Here is a 19,963-nt window from a genome sequence, read left to right as displayed (position 1 = left end):
CGGCCCTGCGTGGCCCTGGAGACGGCAGGCGCCCGGGAGAAGGGATGCGGAGGGACCCGAGCGTGGACCGGCCGCGGTCCAGGTTCTGGAATTTGGAGGATCTCAGCCCGCACCTGGTAAGCAGAGCGGTTGGTGGAGGGGCAGGAAGGGGAGGGGCGAGGGGGAGGAGGGGCCCACCACACACACACTCACTCACTCACACACACTCTTTTTCTCTCCATACACACTCTACACACACACACACACACACACACACACACACACACACACACACACACTCTTTCTCCATACACACTCTCCACGCACGCACACACACACACTCTCCACACACACACACTCTCTCCATACACACTCTCCACGCACGCGCACACACACACTGTCTCCACACACACACACACACACTCTCTCTCTCCACACACACACTGTCTCTCCTCTCTTCACACACACTCTCCACACACACACACACACACACACACACACTCTCAGCACACACACTCTCTTCTCTTCACACACACTCTCTACACACACACACACACACACACACACACACACACACACACACTCTCTCTCTCCCTCTCCCTTGCCTCCCCTCCCCTCCCCTCCTCTCCTCTCATGCAGACACCAGGTTCCACACACGGAAGGATAGTTTAGATTGTACATCATGAAAAAAAAATCCAGGCCTCTTCATTTCCTCTCTCCTTAAAAAGGGGGCAGGGACTTGGGAGTCCCAAGACAGAGCAAAGAGATTAGCGTTGTCTCTCTAAGAGAGATGTGAGAAAAACCAAAGAATGGTGTCCCTTCTCCGTTTCCCCCAGGGCTGTGATTTTCACACCGAGTGGATTGTGATCAACAGGTGTGTGTGTGTGTGTGTGTATAATAGACATATGAAGGGTAAATTTTGTTTTTGACACACATATAATGTAATTATTTTCACCATGCCCCCAAACTCCTGCCCTCATCACCCTCAACTCAAAACGGAGAAATCCTTTATCCCGTACGACCCAGACTGCTTCCTCCTAAATGGGGCTAATTTATGGGGCCATTTATGATTTACCAGAAGAAAAGGACTCCTGCCTACCCCCTTTCTCAAGATAAAATAACAGTGACCCCCGTACCACCCTGCCTCGTGCTTTGCTTTCCAAAGATCTTGCATCCTCATCTTCTCTGGTCCCATCCACGCCCATTTCCGGTCCAAGTTCTGAGGTCTGGGCTCCCTAACACCCGTGGAAGCCAGGCTCACACCCCACCTAGTGGTCACCCACCACCCACCACCGCCCGACGGAGTCTGGCAATCGGTGATGTTCCTGTTTCCTGAAAGAAGAAATTCAAGGGTGAAATGGACATACTCCAGCAGCCTCGGTCTCCTCCCAGTCCTGCCAAGTTGTTAAGGGGGACTTTATCTATCTGGGCTGGAGAGGCAGCCACCTGCATCGGGGTGCCAAGAAGAATGAGAGAATTGTTCTTTGAATGAATGGGGTACAAGTGGTATTCTCACCCTGGGGAATAGTGGTACTATCCCCCCACCCCAGCCCCAGGCCTTAGGAGAGTCACCCAGCTCCTCATTTCGGTCTCCATCCCATACACGAGCCCTACTCAGTCCATCTGGTCACTGACTCTACCCAGTGAGTCTCACCCCACAACCTCACCTCAAAGGCCCTCTGCCCCCGAACTCCCCCAGGGCAGGCACCCGACAGGGTGAAAACCGAGATCATTGGAGACTTCCATTCCCTTCCCAAGCCTTGTTTCCTCAAGTCCTCTCTCCCAAGCTCCTTCCCTTATCCCCCTCAACTCACAACTGAGAAACGCGGTATCCCTCGGGGCCCCAGCTGCCTTACTCCGCCTGCATGCTGAGGATGTGCAGGAGGATGCTGTACACATCCTGCTCCATGTAGCCCTGCGGGTGACAGGAAAGACAGGCCGGGAGATGAAAAACAGAACCTGGGAGAAGCTCTGTGACAGGAGGGGATGCTGTTTACTCATACCACCCCGCCCCCAAGAGTACTCAACCTCTCCATGGAAGGAAGGTAGGGAGGAAGCTAGACTCAGATTCCTGGGAGTCTTAAAACTGTAATAGGGATCAAAGCACCTGCTATATAGCTCTGGCTTGATTCTTTGTCATTAATATTATGAATCCCTAATAAAGGAACAAGGCGGTCATGCCTCCTTACTTGGTGAGGGATACGTTGGCTTAGGAGAAAACGGAGGAAGGGGTAAGGGGAAAGAAGTCTTTACAAGAGGTCGGGAAATTGAAAGGGAGAGGCAAATACTTCTCCCCCAGCACCTCATGCATGACTTCTCTTGCTATCCGGACACCTGGCATAGGGGTAGCTAAAGTCCATCTCTCTAAGAAAGGACAAGTATGTCACACACGTGTGAGGTCCCCAAATACAGTTCCAGGCCAGCGCTCTGTCTCTGCCTGGCCCCCAGACTCCACCATGCTCACCCGAGCAGCGTTCAGCAGATGATTCCTATATGTTGAGATGATCTCGTCATGGTTCTTCTGAGAGTCCTGGCAATGAGCAGCAGCGGGAGGTCATGCGCTCGGCTTTCCCACCCTCTCCCCATCCCCCACATAAGGAACTTTAAGGTGAGACACAGTGAAGTGCGGCCAGGTGGGCTCCCTGGCTCCATCTCTGGTGTAGCCGGGCCCACTGCCTGGCTAGCCCTCCGTAATTCTCAGAATCCCTCCCACACGCACCTCACTGCCACTGCTCGCCTTCGGTCATATCCGTTGAGGGCCAGAACATACCTGCAGCTGCACGGCAAGGCGAGCGTTTTCTCCCCGAACTGCGAGGACCTCCTCGGAAAGCTGCTCCAGCTTCTTCAACAGCTCCTTGATCTGAGGCCCGGAGGAAAAGAAAGGAAGGATTCGAGCCAAGTCATTCCCCATCCCAAGTCCCACCTAGGCTCAGGGCTGCAGTCTGCTTCCTTTCATACTCATATATGCATTATTATTTTATTGCTCAAGACAGTTCTTGGAGGCAAGTACTATTCTGCCCATTGCATAGATAAGGAGCTCGGATGAAGTAATGTGTCCCTAAAGCACACAGCTAATAAAGGATGAAATCATGCTTTGAACCAAGACTTCTTTGATCCAAGGGCCATGTTCTTAACTTTGGGCTGGATCTTAATCTGCGTCTGCCTGCTGACCACTGTGGAAAAGGAGGAGCCAGTGTGGTCAGTGAGCTTGTGGCATAAGTGCGATTTGTGATAACCAACAGCAATAGCGACACGTGGTTGTGGGAATGCGAACACCAGCTGACTTTAGGATATGAAGTTGACGCTGGGTCATAATGACTCTACAGGACAGGGTGGAACTGCCCCAGAGGGGTTCCAAGGCTGTAAATCAGTGGTTCTCAACCTGTGGGTCATGACCCCTTTGGGGGTCGAAGGACCCTTTCACAGGGGTTGCCTAGGACCATCGGAAAACACATATTTCCAATGGTCTTAGGAACTGAGGCACCGCTCCTCTATCGTCTCCAGGCGGGTCTGCCCACATGCAGACAGGAGTACCCAGCGTGAAGACTGTTACCCATGCTTAGAGGAGGGGGCGTGGGATGAGTAAACAGCATCCCCTCCTCTCACAGAGCTTCTCCCGGGTTCTGTTTTTCATCTCCCGGCCTGTCTTTCCTGTCACCTGCAGGGCTACATGCTTCCAGACAAAATGTCATTTATTTGTCATTAGAAATAAATATTTCACAATATAGAATTTACGTATTGTTTTTGTGACTCATCACTATGCTTTCATTGTGTTCAATTGGTAACGATGAAAATGCATCCTGCATATCAGATATTCACATCACGACTCATAATTACAGTTATGAAGTAGCAAGGAAAATCATTTTATGGCTGGGTCACCACCGCAAGAGGAACTGTATTACAGTAAAGGGTTGCGGCGTGAGGAAGGTCGAAAACCACTGCTGTAAATCCACACAGCAGCAGACTGCTCTCTCTTCCTTGCAGAGCTGCTGCCGGGTTTGAACGACCCTTCTTGAACTAGCAATCACTCAGTCCAGAGATCACACCCCTAACCACTACACTACAGCTTCTCTCCGCCTACTTTCCTCTCTTTGTAAGCATGTACGTCTTCCTTTCTGTCACTAACCCACCCCACTCTGATCCTGATTCCACCTAACAGCCCTTCCAGTTTTATTAGCTCAAATCTGTGTAAGATTTGTGAGGCATTCCACTCCTGTGAAGATTTGCACTCATCCTCTGAATCCACCGGTTGCTCGATGCACAGAGTTGGAATTATCTTCGGATGTAAGACTCTCCTGTTTTCTAGTCAGTGCAGAGTTCTGTCGGGTAGACACATTTCAGCATACACTCTATCATGGCACAGGTGCATGCGTACAGTGCATCCTCAATGCCACGGAGTCGGTGGCCACTCATCGTGACCCTTTGAGTTTCTGAGGCTGTGACTCTTTATGGGAGTAGAAAGCCCCATCTTTCTTCCCCCGAAGGGGCTGCTGGTTTCGAACTGATGACCTTGAGGATCACAGCCCCACGTGTAACCACTATGCCATCCGGGGGCTGGCATTTCACAGGGAGGTCTCCAATTACTAACTTCATTCTTAAAGTTGATTATTTGGGGTTCATAAACCATGCCTCTCTGGCAACAGTGCTATAAATAGATCCACATTGGATTGGAGAGGCATTGTGGGGGAACTTGAGCATCTATCACAGCAGAGGGAAATCTATCACTAAGGGAAATATCACTAAGGGAAATACGGGCTCATGGGACTCTTTGGTCCACAGGTGACTCATTGAAGCGAGAGGGGGGCCCACAGCGGCTCAATCTATTCTTTTGCTCCATCAAGATGAGCTGGCTTTCCGGGAGCATATACTGTACTATCGAAGTAAAAAGCCTTATAACCCACGAAGCTCCTTCTGAGCCCTGAGTCCCGATATTTAGTACCCAAGGCCCTTCTCGCCTCTGTGTCTAACCTTATCTTACCCCAAGCTCCTCAGCTTGGGCCTACTCATCGGACTAACCCACAGGTGGGTCCCCCCCACCCCTCCCCGGCTGCCTGGCCGCGCACCTTGGCCTCCTTGTCCCGGCAAGCCTCGAAGAGATGCTCCATCTTCTCCTTGAGCAGCTCGGTGGTCTTCTCGAACTGCTGCGAGCGCCCGCGCACCTGGCTGCTCTGGCGCTCCTGCTCGGCGGCGCGCGCCGCCAGCTCCCGGCCGCGCCGCCGCTCCTCGGCCACGGCCTCGCGGAGGCGCGCCGTCTCGCGGCAGGCCGCGTTGTACTTCTCCAGCAGCGCCTTCAGCTCCTGGCCCCAGGCCTGGGCCTGCGCCACCAGCGACGCGCGCGTCTTCTCGTGCTGCCGCAGGCTGGCCGCCTCCCGCGCCCGCAGCTCGGCCACCTCCTCGGTGGCCTGGTAGAGCAGCTGCTTCAGCTTGCCGATCTCCTGGCTCTTGCCGCCCATCGTGGCCTGCACGGCGCGCAGCTCCACCTCCAGCTTCCCCAGGTCTTGCTCCAGAGCGGCCACTTGGGGGCCTGCTGGCACCGTGGGGGTCTCCGCTCCCCCACTTCGGGCCTGGGTCCCCCGCAGCTGCTGGTTTTCCGCCTCCAGGCGAGCCAGCACCTTCTGGGCCTCGCGGTGCCTGTCCACGAGGGTGCTGATGCAGGGCTGCAGCGCCTCCAGGGGCTCCCCGGGCGCCCCCGGGCCCGCCAGGTCTGGGGGCAAGCACTCCCACAGCCCCCGGAGGCCACTGCTCTGGGAGGCCAACCGCTTCCGCAGCTTCTCCGTGGCCTCCTTCTCCGTGGCCAGTTCCTCGGTCAGGCGGCCCACGCTCCCCCGCAACTGCTGCAGCTGCACCTGCGCCTCAGGCTTGGGCACGAACTCGCGATGCAGCCGCTGGCTCAGGGTCTGCAGCTCCCCCTGCAACCGCTGCCGCTCCCGGCCGAGCTGGCCCAGCTCCTCCAGCAGGTTACTGTTGCTGAGCCTCAGGGCGGACACCTCCTTCTCCAGCTGGCCCTGAGGGGCCTGCCCCCCGCCAGGGGCTCCGAGAGGCTCTCCCCGGGCCCCAGGGGCTGTCTTCTCCCTCTCTTCCTCCCCTTTGGTGACGCTCCCCGGGGTTGCTTGTGGGATTTCCTCCCTGGGCTCCTGGACAGGGGTCTCAGGCTTCACCTGTAGCCCTGCCTTTGCTCTATCCAACCTCACCAGCACCTGCTCCAACCTCGCCTCCATCTTCTCCCACGCAGCTGCAGCAGCCTCAGCCCGGGGCGTCCCCAGGGCTCCCGCCAGGACCGGTCCGGACAAAGCTCCCCGGGCAGCGTCCTTTTCTCGCCACACGGCAGCCAGCTCCTCTCGGAGTTGTAGCAGGAGCTGGTTCATGGCTAAGGAGCCCACTGGTTCCATCACAGTGCCTGCTGGTTCAGCCCCGGGGGCTGGAGGCCTCTCCTGGTCAGCACACAGTTGGTCAGAATGCTTGGGATCAAGGCGCTGTCCCGCACTGGTGGTGACTTGCTGTCCAGTGGCCTTTCCAACCGTCTCAGACCTTGGGCTCTGTGGTGGCCCCACCTCTTCGGGTTGAGACTTTCCATGGTCTTTGTGTGGGGTTTCTCCTGGGGTTGAATCTTGGACCTTCTTAGGAGTCAATGTTGGGTTTGCTGCGGCGACCTGCTGTTGCTTCTTTAGCTCTTGGATGCGCTCGGCCAGCAGGTCTAGGGGACAACCCTGCTCCATTCCGTCCCCTCCAGGCCGGAGTTCAGAGCCGTGCCTTCCCAGGGCTCCAGGTTCTTGGGCTAGGAGGAGCCCCAGCTCCTGCACCTGCTCTCGAATCTGGTTCTCCAAGCCCAGGTAGGCTGCAGCCCGAGCCTTACATTCTTCTGTCTTTCGCACCAGCTCCTGCTCCAACTGAGAAACTCTCCTCCGCTCCTCTTCACACTTCCATCTCCACTCATCTGAACACGGGTCCTCGTCCTCCTCTTGCCCCTGCTCCTCCTCAGGCTCTGCTCTCCATGGGCTCTTAGGTGGAGAGCCCACCTGGGGCTCGGACGGAGAGGTCTATGTAGAGAACAGAACAGCGAGGTGAAGCGTGACAGCTTACCTTCTACTCTTCAACGTTCTCACTGTTGACAAGGCCTGCTGCCTGGGAGATGTCCCAGGAGAGGGTAGTGAAAGGGGAAAGCGCTTACCTGGGATGCAAGATCTGGATGTTGAACAAGGCCCTTACCTGTAAGAAAAGACATGGGGGGAGTGAGAGAGCAGAGAGGTCCTATGCTATTGTGTCTAGCTTATACCTGTCTTCAGACTTGCTCAGTATAATACTCCTCACCGCATCTGACTTCTTGGTGGCAGGAGCTACTCATGTTCAAAGGGCCTCGAACTGTCCAGGAACCTTGGTTTCCTATCCCAGAGATGGGCCAGCTCACTCTGTTTTGTTTCAGCCATTCATTTATTGGGCACCTATTATATACCAAGGGAGGAAGATGGGGCTTTCAACTCCCATCAACAGTGAGAGTCTTAGAAACCCATAGGAGCAGTCGACATCAACTCAATGACAGTGAGTGTGTTGTTTTGCGTGTTTAGCTGTATGTACCAAGCAGGAGCCCTGGTAGTATTGTGTTTACACATTGAATTGCTAACCGTGAGGTCAGCAGCTCAAAACCACTAGCCTCTCTGGGGCTTTCTACTCCCCTAAGGCGTTACAAAACTCTCAAAAACAAGCTGACTGCCACAGAGTCGGTGCTAATTCATCATGGCCCTGGAAGACAGGATAGGACTGCCCCTGTGAGTTTCCAAGACTTCAAGGGTGGACCTCGGAAACTCACGGAGGCAGTTCTACCCATCGGCGTCAACTCCAACCCAAGAGGAAAAGGTGAAACTTTCTGTGCACGTGAAGAGTTAGAGTCTCAGGAACCCACAGGGCAGTTCTACTCTGTCCTGGAGGGTCACGGTGAGTCAGAATGGACTCGGTGGCAGTGAGGCTGGTTTTTATTCCATACCAGGTAGTGATAGCGGCAGTGGACTCCCAGCTCAAAGGACCTGTAATCTGCAGGGTTTTTAGTCTGGTAGAGGAGCCACTGACCCGCCAATCACACAAAGAGACATAAAATTATAATGAGGACATGCTTGCCGTCGCACTGGCTAAAGTTGTCCTCAGAGACAAGAGTGCCCTAGGAATTCTGTGACCATGCCTTTGGGAATTTGTGGTCATCTCATAACAGCAGCAATAAATAAGGGAGCTCTCCACTAAGGTGACAATTATTTGTCATCTAGAACATTTCCATGGGAACACACGAGATTCTAAGACACTTCCTTGCGTCTAAGGCTAGGGAGGAGACACCTGGAGCCATGAAGGGGAATCAGCTGTACCTCTCCGACGACGCCGGTTCATGGCCTGCCGCAGCAGCCTGCACAGGGTCTTGTCCTGCATGTGCAGCGCATAATGCAAGGCGTCGTGCCCGGAGCTGTCCACCGCTCCCGCGTCTGCTCCGTGGCTCAGGAGCAGCTCAGCAACTTCGGCGCTGCCTTTCTCACAAGCCAGGATCAGAGCTGATCTGTGGGTTTGGACAAATCTGAGCTTTCCCCACTGGAGTCCAGGCACTCCTGTTCCAGAAATTCCACTCCCAAGGCCAGTTTTTACTTCGTGGGGTCTGGAGAGCAACTGCCCAGCACCACCCAATGACAAAGCATTAGATGAGACCAGAAGTTTCCAAAAGTGTTCCTAGTATGTCTACTGCAGTAGGCCAGAAGCATGGGGCCACCTGGAAAGGCTCCGTTTTTTATCTGCTTTCTAATGTTCAAAGGCCCTTCGGTAGCAAAGCGGGTTATGAGTTGGGCTGCTAACCGCAAGATCAGCAGTTCGAACCCACCAGACGTTCTGTGGGAGAAAGATGAGGCTTTCTGCTCCCTTACAGAGTTACAGGGCCAGAAACCCACAGGGGCACTTCTGCCTTACCCTATAGGGCTGCTATGAGTCAGAGTCAACTAGATGGCAGGGAGTTTGAGTTTTGGAATTATAGATTGAAGGTCTGCTGCAATTTTTAATTAGGAAAACCAAGGATTCCACTGCTCAGAAGGAAGTTGAAAAACTAGTGCATCAAGCCAATGGCTCCAGGGATGTCGATTTTAGTTCTGGGATTACCTGTGGGAGGAGGATGGTATAAAGTATAAGGAAAACGTCCTCAACTCCCCACGAGAGATCAGGACAGCAGCCAGCTGAGTGCTTCAGAGTCACCACTAAGGGGGAATGAGGTCCCCTCAGCACAGGGCTCCCCCGCCCAAACACAGGCACCTCTTGTTTTACGGCGCTTGGCTTCAGGGAGCCGTGCCGATGTTGTGTTTTTCACAAATTCAAGGTTTGTGGCCACCCTGTGGTCAGCGAACCTGCTGGCCTCATTTTCCCAACCGTGTATGCTCACTCCGTGTCTCTGTGTCACATGTTGGTCATGCTCAGCTATTCTAAACTTCTTCATGGAGCACAGTATGGTGTGAGCATAATTTTAATATGCACCGGGGAACAACAACAACAACAAAGCTGAGACTCGCTTTATTGAGATGTGTCCACTCTACCGCAATGTCCAATCTCCGCACTACGCTGTGGACCTATGCACACTGTGCCCTGCGCGCCTGTGTAAATTGACCAATGTCTTGACATGGAGGTGAGACGAGGGGGAGGGCTCACTTGTCATCCTTGTCTAGGACATTAACGCGGGCTCCTCTCTGCAGCAGTTGGGAGCAGATAGCTGCATGACCACCCAGCGAGGCGATCATCAAGGGGGTCCGTCCATCCTGCACAGAATGTGGGAAGGGGCTGGATGAGAAGTCACAGAAAGCCAGGGCTTGATCCTGTCCCTATCAACTCTCCAGGAAAAGTCCAAAGGCCAGTTCCTGGGGCTAAACATTCTCTTTCTGAAGACAGTAGCGCTTGGAGGACCAGACCCAGCAGCCCTTTGGGAGAAAGAGGAGGGCAGTTGGGACAGGAGGAGAATGGTACTATCTAGCCCCTGGTCATGACCTTTGGCCAGAGTCAAGGCCAGAGAGAGCAGTAACACGACCCAACTGCCCGTCTCCACTCACATTATCCAGGACATCCAGGAAGGCTTCGTGGTCACACAGCAGGAGCACGCTGGAGGCACAGCCAGAAGAGGCTGGGAAGGGTGAAGGGGTGTTTGGGTTAAGGTAGACTCAGGAAAGACACCTGCTCAGACCAAGACAGCATCTCCTGTGACCAATTCAGCTGTCACCTCCTGCCTGTCCCTCCCCTCCACATGAGTATCCGCCATCCTTCCCACCCGACAGCCTCTGCAGTCCTGTTCCAGCCAGGCCCCGGACACACCTGCCCAGTGCAGCGGACTCCGGTTGTCTGCATCCACAGCATCTTCATTGGCACCGTGCTGCAGTCACAAAGGAAAGCGGCATGGAGCGCGATGTGCACATCCCCATCCTAGGCCTCCTGTTGGGTCATCGTCAACTCTCACGTAATGTGGGAAAGGGAAGCAGGGTCATGACACTTGGGATGGCCAACTCTGAGACAGGTCTGTCTAATCCATTCCTGGCAGATTATAGAACTCCAAGCCCAGCATGATTTTATCTCTTGACTGCTGCTTCCATGAGCATTGATCAAGCAAGACGAAATCCTTGGCAACATCAAACTTTCCACCGCTTATTATACTATTAACTACTGGTCCAGTTGTGAGGATACACATATATGAAGCTTGGAGAAGTTTAAAACTTTGGCAGAGTAATGTAATGAATAAAATCATTAACAGAAAAAACCAACCCAAAAACTCCAAGCCAAACTCACTGTCGTCAGTCCACGCCACACTCACAGTGATTCTGTGGGACAGGGTAGACCGGCCCCTGTGGGTTTCCGAGACAGTAACTTCGTATGGGAGTAGAAAGCCCTATCTTTGTCCCGTGGAGCAGCTGGTAGTTTCAAACTGCTGACCTTATGGTTAGCAGCCCAATGTGTAACCACTACGCCATGATGGCTCCTTAAGTCTTAGTCCCCATTCCTAAACCTGGGGTCTAAAGCAAAAAATCAGGTTACAAGTAATGACATGTATCAGGGGAAATGACAGCTGATCCCTGGCTAATACTAAAGGATCATCGTTGGGAAAGAAACGTGGAAAGGGCTGGGAAGAACAAAATAGGATCATCTGACCAATGGCCCATTAGGAGTAGTCTGCACCTTCTTACTTTCAAGGACTTAGCTATAAATTGTCCACAGGTCATGTTGTATGTATATTTCTCCTCTAGGCTGCTAGATAAACACTCCTCCAAGTCAACTGTAAGGCTTTAGTTTCATTTGAACATCTCTGAACTCCTTCCAAGGATGAGGACATAAGGTGCTAGGTGTTGGTCTGTTAACCAAAAGGTTGCTGGTTTGACCTCAGCAGCGTCTTGAAGGGAGAAAGACAAGGCAGGCTGCCTCTGTAAAGATGCGCAGCCTTGGGAACCCAATGGAGTCGTTCTACTCTGTCCTACAGGGTCTCTGTGGGTTTGGTCTGGTTAGATTTGGCCCTCTTTCCAGAGTGCCTGGGTGGTAAATGGTTAACAGGTTAACTACTAGCTGCAAGGTTGGTAAGTGCCAATCCACTCAGAAGTACCTTCAAAGGTCTGGTGATCTTCTTCCAAAAGGTTAGAGCCTTGAAAACCCTATGGGGTCACCACGAGTCAGAATCAACTAGATGGCAGCCCTCCTTCCACCTGCCCATCAACTCCGCAGTTGGTCTCTGCAGTAGCTCTGCAAAGTGTGGAGCTTAGTCTATGCATGTTGCCTGACTGCCAGACAGTCTCTGGCAACTCCGCTTTGCTGCTCAAGGGCAGTGCTGGGAATGCTGTCTGGTACATGCCCCCCCCCCTAAAATAAACCCATTGCTGTTCAGTGTATTCTGACTCATAGCAACCCTACAGGACAGGACAGAACCGACCCATAGGGTTTCCAAAGCTGCAAATCTTTATAGGAACAGATGCTCCCATAGACCAGTTGGTAGGTTTGAGCCACTGACCTTCCAGTTAACAGTCAACCCCCCCTTAAACACAGCATCACCAAGGCTCCTTATCTGCACACATCAAACCAAAGCCAAACTCATGACTATGAACTGATTTTAACACCTTATCGAGGGGTTATGAGACATAGTCTATACGAGAGCAGACAACCTCATCTTTCTCTTGCAAAGTGGCTGGTGAGTTTGAACCGCCAACCCAGCAAGGAAGAGCCCCGGCCCTAACCCACACTGCCAACACAACTCTGTTGTCCGGCATATGCCAAACCAAACCACTGCCATCAAGTCAGTTCGAACTCATGGCCACCCTATAGGGCAGGGTAAGATTGCCCCTGTGGGTTTCTGAGGCTGTAACCCTTCATGTGCGTAGAAAATCTCATCTTTCTCCCAAGGGGTGGCTGGTGACTTCAAACTGCTGACCTTGAGGTTAGCAGCCTAAAGCATAACCACTGTGCCACCCGGGCTCCTTTGCCTGGCATATAGCAGGTGCTGAGTAAATGTTCATGATAAACTATCATCAGTCCACTCAATGGGGATAAAGGGAGCAGATTTGGCCAAATGCTTGTGACTAAGACAAGGCTAGGGGAATGGGAGCCCACTTCTTCCCTTTACAGGAGGGGTCTCAAGGGGCGGCTCTGACCTGCAGCAGGACCTTGACACACTGTGGCTGGCAGGAGATGGTGGCCAAGTGCAGGGCGGAGCTTCCTGAAAAGAGACAGAGAGAGGGTGGCTGGGTGGGTGGGGGATGACTCACAGGGAAGGAAGGCATGAGACGCACAGATAATCAGAGGGAGATTAGGGAGAGGAGCTCTCAGGCACATGGGGCCAGAAATTCCTGTTCCCCAATGCCTGGCACCTTAGGGTGGAGGTGGGAGTGGGGGTGGGGTGTGCCCGGCTTACAGGGAGGGGAACCCCAGAAGGAATGCTAACCGAGACTTACTGGGGGGAGGGAGACACAGGGAGTAAAGTTGGCATAGCTGTGCTGAGTCCACTGCTGCCGTAAAGGGGAGGCAAGAGGGATGGCCTCGTGCTCCGTCTCACTCACCATCCTCGTTCTTGCTGTTGATGTCGGCCCCGTTGGCCAGCAGTATCGTCAGACACTCTGTCAGGCCCTTAGAGGCTGCCAGATGAAACCTGCCAGAATCAGGGTCCAGGCGATGAGGTGTGGGAGAATCTTAATCCGCTCTTCCCGCACTGCCTGCATCCCACCCCAAAGCCAGTCCCTTCAGCAGAGAGTCTGACTTCTGATAAAGTTAAGAGGAAGCTGGAGGTGAAGATATGAGAGGTGCAGGTTTTACGAAATCTCAGACCGTGCCAGGGAACACATTTAAGTACAGGGCCAGAAAGGGCTGCAAGTGACCGCAAAGGGCCAGCCAGAGCAGAGCAGAAGGCTGGCTGCTGGAAGGGCAACCTGGGCAGAGACCAGGGATAGCATCACTCCCTCTAACCAGGTGACTCCCATGACTACCACCTCACTCCTCGTTTCCCAAGCACACACGCCCTCCCAGTTGTGCAATGAAGAAACACTAGGCTTGCTTTGATGGAGGTGCTGGTTCACTGCCCCTTTCAGCAATGTCCCTTTGGGCCGTGAGGTCGATGGAGGTCGGGGACGTATCTGCTTCCCTCACTGTGCACACAGCACTCGGGACATGTGAAGATTTGTCCGTGTGCTTGCTAAGACAATCCAGGGGACTCTGACGCTGTGGGCATCCTGTGCTCCTGCATCATATGGGCGTTTGGAGGTTCAAAGGGCGCCGTCTACCAGGGCTGGGTTCTGGAGGACTGACTTACGGGGACTGGCCGTTGGAGTCCAGCTTGGTGGGTTGGGCTGACTTCCTGGAGGCCAGGGCAGCCACGCGTCCCACGTCCCCCCGCTGCACTGCCTCCAGCAGCTTCTGGTCCCGGCGGTTCCATCTCTCCACCTGGTCCAGAACCACAAATTGTGTGAAGGTGGGGACGAGGGTAGCAGAGAGAAAGGAAAAGAGGGGGAGATGCCAAGCAAAGGCGGCGAGACATCCTTCGTGTTTCTCAAGTCCCTTCCCGGCCTTCTTACATGGCTGCCAGCCGCTCCCGGGAGAGAGGCAGGGCCTTCCACGCCAGTGAAGAGGTGCAGTCTCTGAAACCCAGGGGCAGGTCTGCCCTGTCCTAGAGGGTCGCTGTGAGTCCGCATGAACACGATGGCAGGGAGTTTGGTTTGGGGTTAGGTGGGCCAACTCACCGGTCACCAGCTACTGCCAGTGATTGCCTACCTGGGACCCAAAAAAGGGACCCCCTCGGTTGACTGAACTAAAAACCAGCTGAGCCATGAATGCACAGGATTTCAAGGTTCTTCCTATTTTAATTATGCCTGAGTGCTGTTAGGTGCCGACCTTCAGAGCAGTCCTAATTGCGACTGCTTTCCCTCTGTTCTCCAGGTCTCCTGGAGCAAACGGAGCCAACTCCTCTCTCCGATGGGCTCCCATCGTCTCACACCTCCCCGGGCTGCTCGGCTGCTGCCCTGTAGCACAGCCTAGGAAGCCCTAGGCAGCAGTTCTGCTCCAGCACACAGGGTCGGTAAGGGTCTCCCCAGATTCGACAGCCGCAGCCACAATTTGGGACGCACGCCGGACTCCTCATGTCCAGTCTCAGCCAGGAGACTGTCTCCACCTCTTGGCTTGTGACCCCAGAAGTGGGAGGGGGAGCGGCTTCTGTTTCCCTGTCCCCTCTCAATGCCCTTTAGCTAGTCTCCCCTCCTCTTGCCCTGCAACAGTCACTAGCTCGCAAAGAGAGGGTTCTAGCTGTTTATTCGTGGGGAGACAGCTCCTTTCTCTCCTTTGTTCTCCCCTCCCGCCCTCCGAGTTTCTCTGGCAGGGAACAGCTGGGCTGCATTGTTCGGTTATTCCACCTTGAGTTTTGCTGTGCTGAAGTACTTAGGATAATTGAAGTGGCACAGGGCGTGGAAAAAAGGGAGCTTTGTACAAAGAAAGTAAAAACCACTCAGGCTGACAACAGGAGAAAGCCTGGGTTGGCCCAGAGAGGAAGAAGGGATGTGAAGATCTGGGGTCGGCTGGCAGGGTCGGAGAGGAACATGTGGCCGGAGGCCTGGCTTCCGGGCCTGCCTGAGCTACTTTCTGAGCTGTAGGACTTCGAGTCAGCCACTAAACACCTCTGGCTTGTTTCCTTGTCTATAAAATGTGGGTAATAATCACTACCTCGTCACGCTGTCATAAAGGAGCTAATGTATACAAAATCCCTTGCAAACAGACAGGGCAGTCCTACACCAAGGCAGGAAGTGGTGGGGACCGCGCAGCCCACACTGCACCTTATAGGCTGTGACCCTCAGCAAGAAGGCGGCCGGGGGAGGAGACAGAGGAAAGTAGGGGCTCTGGAAGCCCATTAACTCGTTTCCAAATACTGTTTATCTAGACACGTGATGCATCCACAACAGGAGAGATTTTAAATGCCTGAGCCATAAAGTCATCCAGGGTAGATGGATTCTGAGGTCAGACTCCTCGACGGTACGTGTAATTCTTCATAACTCTGTCAAGTGCCGCTTCAGTTAGCCTGTCCACATCCATAGAAAGTCGTTAGGGATGATATATCTATGTGGCAGAAGTTGAAGCACACTGAGGTTAGGTCCAGGGTCAGACTACAAAATAATGGTAAAATTGGGATGAGAACCCAGGCCACCTGAGACCCAACCCAAGTTCTCACCGCTGGACTACACTGTCCCCGAGCTGTGGAGGAAAGTTTGCTAGTCTCTAAATAAACAGGCAAAGACTGCCTTCCAGGCAAAGCCACCGACTCTCAGATGATACTCCTTCCCTAGAGAATAGTCTCCAAGCAGATGAATTCTCAAGGGACAAAATAAGCAAAATGCCTCTTCCACATTCCAACAGATGCTGCGTTGTAAGCACCCATTATTCGGCACCCTCGGGACCAGCTCGCCGCTAGAAAAAGCAGACAGCTAGAACTACCCCTCCATCTCAGGGCACCTCTGTCAGCTGACCTCTGCCTGAAGTTCTTTGTTTAAAATCTTGACTCTCACACATTTTCTATCCCTACATTTAGGCAAGTAACAGCTTCTCTAAGGAGCCCTCATGGCCTGGTGGTGAAGCCCCTGGTTGCTAACCCCAAGCCGGTGGTTGGGGACCCCATCAGCGCTCTATTGGGGGAAGGTGTGGCAGTCTGCTCTTGTAAAGGGCACAGCCTTCCACGATGGCTCAACTATTGGTCTCTCCCCATCCAGAGCAAAGAAGGGAGAAGAGGGAACAGTTAGTCCAAAGGACTGATGGACCACATGAGTGGTCTTCCAAGACCCTGAAACTAGAAGAACTTGATAGTGCTCAGCTACCACTGCTGAGTGGTCTGCAAGGTTTAGAGTGGGCGGAACAAGTGGAATGAACCGCAAAATACTAAAAGAGACCAGGACTACCGGTCTGATAGGGATTGGTGGAACTCCCAAGAGGGTCCTTAAATACCCTTCAAGATGGAAACGGAACTCATCCCCATGACTCAGCCAAATGATGGATCGGCCTATAAAGTGAACCATGGCACCAGGAGGTCCGTATTGATTAGAACAATCAGCCATAGGAGCTCCAAGGGGACGCCTTCACCCAGGAGTCAGGCCTGGAAGGCAGGAAGAGACGGGAAAGGACAAATGCAGTTGGCAGACACAGGGAGGAAGTAGGCATGCTCCCACATTGTGGAAGTTGGCATCAGTATGATGAGTCAACATGTGTATGAATTGTTGAGGGGAAATCAATTTGCCCTGTATACTTTCACCCAAATCAGAATTGAGAGCTGTTAAAAAACAATTGCAGCCTTGGAAACTCTATGCTGCCCTATAGGGAGGGACTTGATAGCAGTGGGTAACAACGTTGTTGACTCTGTTTCCTAATGACCTGTTTTTAGTTGCCGCCAAGTCGGTTCTGACTCGCCGTGACCCTCTCTGTACAAAAGAGCAAAGTGCAACAGAATGAAATGATGTAGCGCAGTGTCCTCACATAGTAGGTAACAATAGGTGTTACGTCCACTTCTCCCTCATTCTTTCAGGATACACTTTGGATGTGCCCAAGTCCAGAATTCCCAGTGAGGAGAATGGAAGGAAGGGACCTTGTCGATACCAGTCAATGAATAATCTACCCAAGTTCCTTTCTACGCCCTCATTATTCTGATAGGAGCTTAGAATGGGTGGAAATGTTCAAACCTCTGCAGGGATGGGGTGAAGGACACGGGTATGGCTCCAAATTCTGAGGTTCAGCCAGCTGCTTGGGAAAGGGGGCACTGGATTACCATCAATGCCTCAAGGGAGCAATCACCAAATTAATCAGCGGGCTCAAACACAAGGGCAAGCTTTGCATTTAGCTTGCCAAGATTAGGGGGCCTTTGGAGAAGTAATTGCTGCCTTGCCTTATTTCCAACTATGTGCCTATTGGCACCCTATCAAGAGGAATGAGCAAAGAAAGAGTACCAGGTAAAGGGAAATAGAAAGGCTGCCCTGGAGGAATTAGGACTCCACTCCTAAACTGTTTGGAAATGTAATGAATATTCCTCTAAAGTGGTCCAGCATCAACCATCTAAATGGATTTCCTGGTCTGCTTCCTACCTTGCCAAAGTTAGCTGTGAGTCATCCTCAAAGACATCCTTTAACGGATGAAAATTGTTTTTTCTTCTTTTTTTCTGATGAAATTTAAAAGAGGTGATAGGAGCTGGGTTTTGTTTATTTGTTGGCTGAACTTCCTATATTCTGGATAACAGATGAATTTTAAAACCACCACACTGCTTTTTCAGTCTTTATTTCAGGCCGGGGGTGGGGGGTGGGGGGCAGGCTCTGAACCCAGGGGGGAGCTGGGAAAGGGTTATCTTCTCAGGTGGCTGGAGAGCCAGACTTTGGGAGTGACCAAGAAAACTGTCACTCTGTTTCCCATCAAATGGGTCCAGGGTGGTTGGCCACTCATGGATGGAGGAATTTATGATCCAAAGTGTGAGAGAGTTTCAAGAGGTAAAAATTTGCAATAGAAAATAGCCTATTCTAAAAATAAATAAATAAATAAAAATAGAAACAAAATAGCCTATTCTCAAATTGTCTGGAACACTTGTCTGCATGAGGAAGTCGCATTGCCGCCAGGATTAGAAAATCAGGAAGGATAGAATCATTCCTCGTTCCTAAGAAATATGCAGACTCCCCAAAACCCCTGAGAGGAAAGAGCAATGTGGAGGACTTTCAGAAACAAGGAAAGAGGACACACGAGTAAGAAAATCGTTAAGAAATGAACCAGCCTGTGTGTCCCCATCGTCATTCAGTGAACGCCTCTTGACTGGTTGATTAATGTGTGGAAACGAAGTAGAAAAGCAGATGTAAATGGGCCAAGAACAAGCCTCAGCAGAGTCCCGGCTCTTGCCTCAGAGCTCACTCCAGGCGTCTGCAGGCTGCCCCTGCAGAGCAAGCAAAGGGAGCATTTCTCAAGATTGCTTAGCAATGCCATCCCTAAGTCAGATGGTTAGCTGTTGCTAGGTGCCCTCGGGCCAGTCCTGCCTCCTAGTGACCCTGTGCGGCACAGAAAGGCCCACTGCCTGGCCCCGTTCCATGCTCACAATCCCACTGGTGCAGCCACTGTGTCACCCCATCTCCCCGATGACCTTCCTCTTTTTCACGGACCTCTACTTTACAGAGCATGAAGGCTTTTTCCAGGGATCCCAAGTCAGGTTAGCATCAGCAATTTTGCTAGCTGTAGCTGGCTCATTCACTTCTAAATGAACCTCAGTCCCACCCTCCACAGATGATAGCATCCCCAGGTAGGGGTCTCTCGTTAAGAGATTTTCAGAGGAGACATAGCACCCTCCTTTAGCTGCTCCTTTTGTAATCTTCGCATTTCATTCTGAGAGAGCTTGGTGGGGAGAGTGACTTCGTCTGAGAACCCTCAGAGGGAGTCTGTGCTCTCTGCTTCACCTCTCACCGTCACCCCCCACCTCCAAGACACAGAGAGCACAAGCCTTCGAGACCCCAGCGAGGGTTGGGGGTGGAGAGAGGTCCAGAGGGAAAGCAGAGAGAAGACCCTGACTGGCCAAGAACCAGGCTGATGACCAGACACCGCAGTGAACTGGCTGGGGTAGAGTCTGCAGGCAACTCACCCACTTCTCTGGGGAGTGGCCAGGCAACTGTGTGTGGCAGTGCCTGTCAGGCTAGCCGGACTGCAGGATTAGCCCCCAGAGAGCAAGCAGGTCCCAGCAAACAGGGAAAATTGAGATGGGGTGGCCATTGGGCAGGAAGGGGCTGAGGTAGGAGGGAGGGACAGGAGAGGGCTACTATTCTGGGACCACCGACCGGAAAGAGGTTTGGAGCAATGTCTGCCGTGGGCTCCAGGACAGGGAGGACTCTGGGAAGAACTAGGAGAAGGCACAGGGCTGGGAATCGCTGGACTGACAGTGAACACGCATATGGGAGAGCAAGTTTTGGGAACAGGACAAGGCTGAAGATAGGACTGTGGAGTGTGTGTGTGGGGGGCAGAATAGAGCTTGGGGTTGGGGATGGAACAGATGGTGGGAGATGGTTTAGTACTGGGAGACAAACAGCTAGAGCACAAGGCCTTGGGAGGAGGCAGGAGATGCAGGGCACCCACTCGAAGTTGGAGTTGTCTGGGTTGGGAGGGCTGGTATGGGCTAGAAGGAAAGAACCTTGGAGAGGGCAAATAAGGAGGCGAGTAAGAGGCTAGGGTGCAGGACCTTGAGGAACGACCCCGGGTGGCGGGCTGCGTTGCAGGAGTGGAAGAGCTGGAGAGATCAATAAAGAGGAAAGGCAATGGTGTACAAAGATGGGATTCAGGACTTTGATCACCACGGGGCTCAGATCCCAGTCCCGTTCCCATCCCTGCACAGCACCTACCGACACCTGTGAGCTGGAGCAGGAGAAGATGCGCTTCATGGCCAGAGCCAGGGCCACGGGGGGGACGGGGACGCGTGGAGAGCGGAGCCACAGGTTCCCAAGCCCACCAGACTCAGCCGAGACCGGGCGAGCGA

General features: G+C 53.0%; 1 protein-coding gene across 1 annotated transcript; it reads right to left on the bottom strand.

Moving 5' to 3' along the window:
* Window positions 1-630: 630 nt before the first annotated feature.
* ANKRD35 (ankyrin repeat domain 35) lies at window positions 631-19,868 on the bottom strand. Its single transcript, XM_013008477.2, has 14 exons — window positions 19,830-19,868; window positions 13,757-13,887; window positions 13,011-13,099; window positions 12,606-12,670; window positions 10,294-10,351; window positions 10,035-10,105; window positions 9,640-9,746; window positions 8,328-8,512; window positions 7,148-7,185; window positions 5,043-7,016; window positions 2,750-2,839; window positions 2,444-2,509; window positions 1,794-1,894; window positions 631-1,311 (listed from the first exon to the last, which is right to left on the bottom strand). Exons 1-13 carry the CDS (start codon window positions 19,866-19,868, stop codon window positions 1,832-1,834), a joined length of 2,976 nt encoding a protein of 991 aa, XP_012863931.1. The 3' UTR covers window positions 631-1,311; window positions 1,794-1,831.
* Between the last annotated feature and the right edge of the window lie 95 nt (window positions 19,869-19,963).

Source organism: Echinops telfairi, unplaced genomic scaffold (genome assembly GCF_000313985.2).
Source record: "Echinops telfairi isolate 266 unplaced genomic scaffold, ASM31398v2 ScPeMD7_7466;HRSCAF=8504, whole genome shotgun sequence".
Classification (NCBI taxonomy): domain Eukaryota; kingdom Metazoa; phylum Chordata; class Mammalia; order Afrosoricida; family Tenrecidae; genus Echinops; species Echinops telfairi.
Note: the sequence above shows the minus strand (reverse complement) of the source record. Positions and strands in the feature narration are given on the sequence as shown.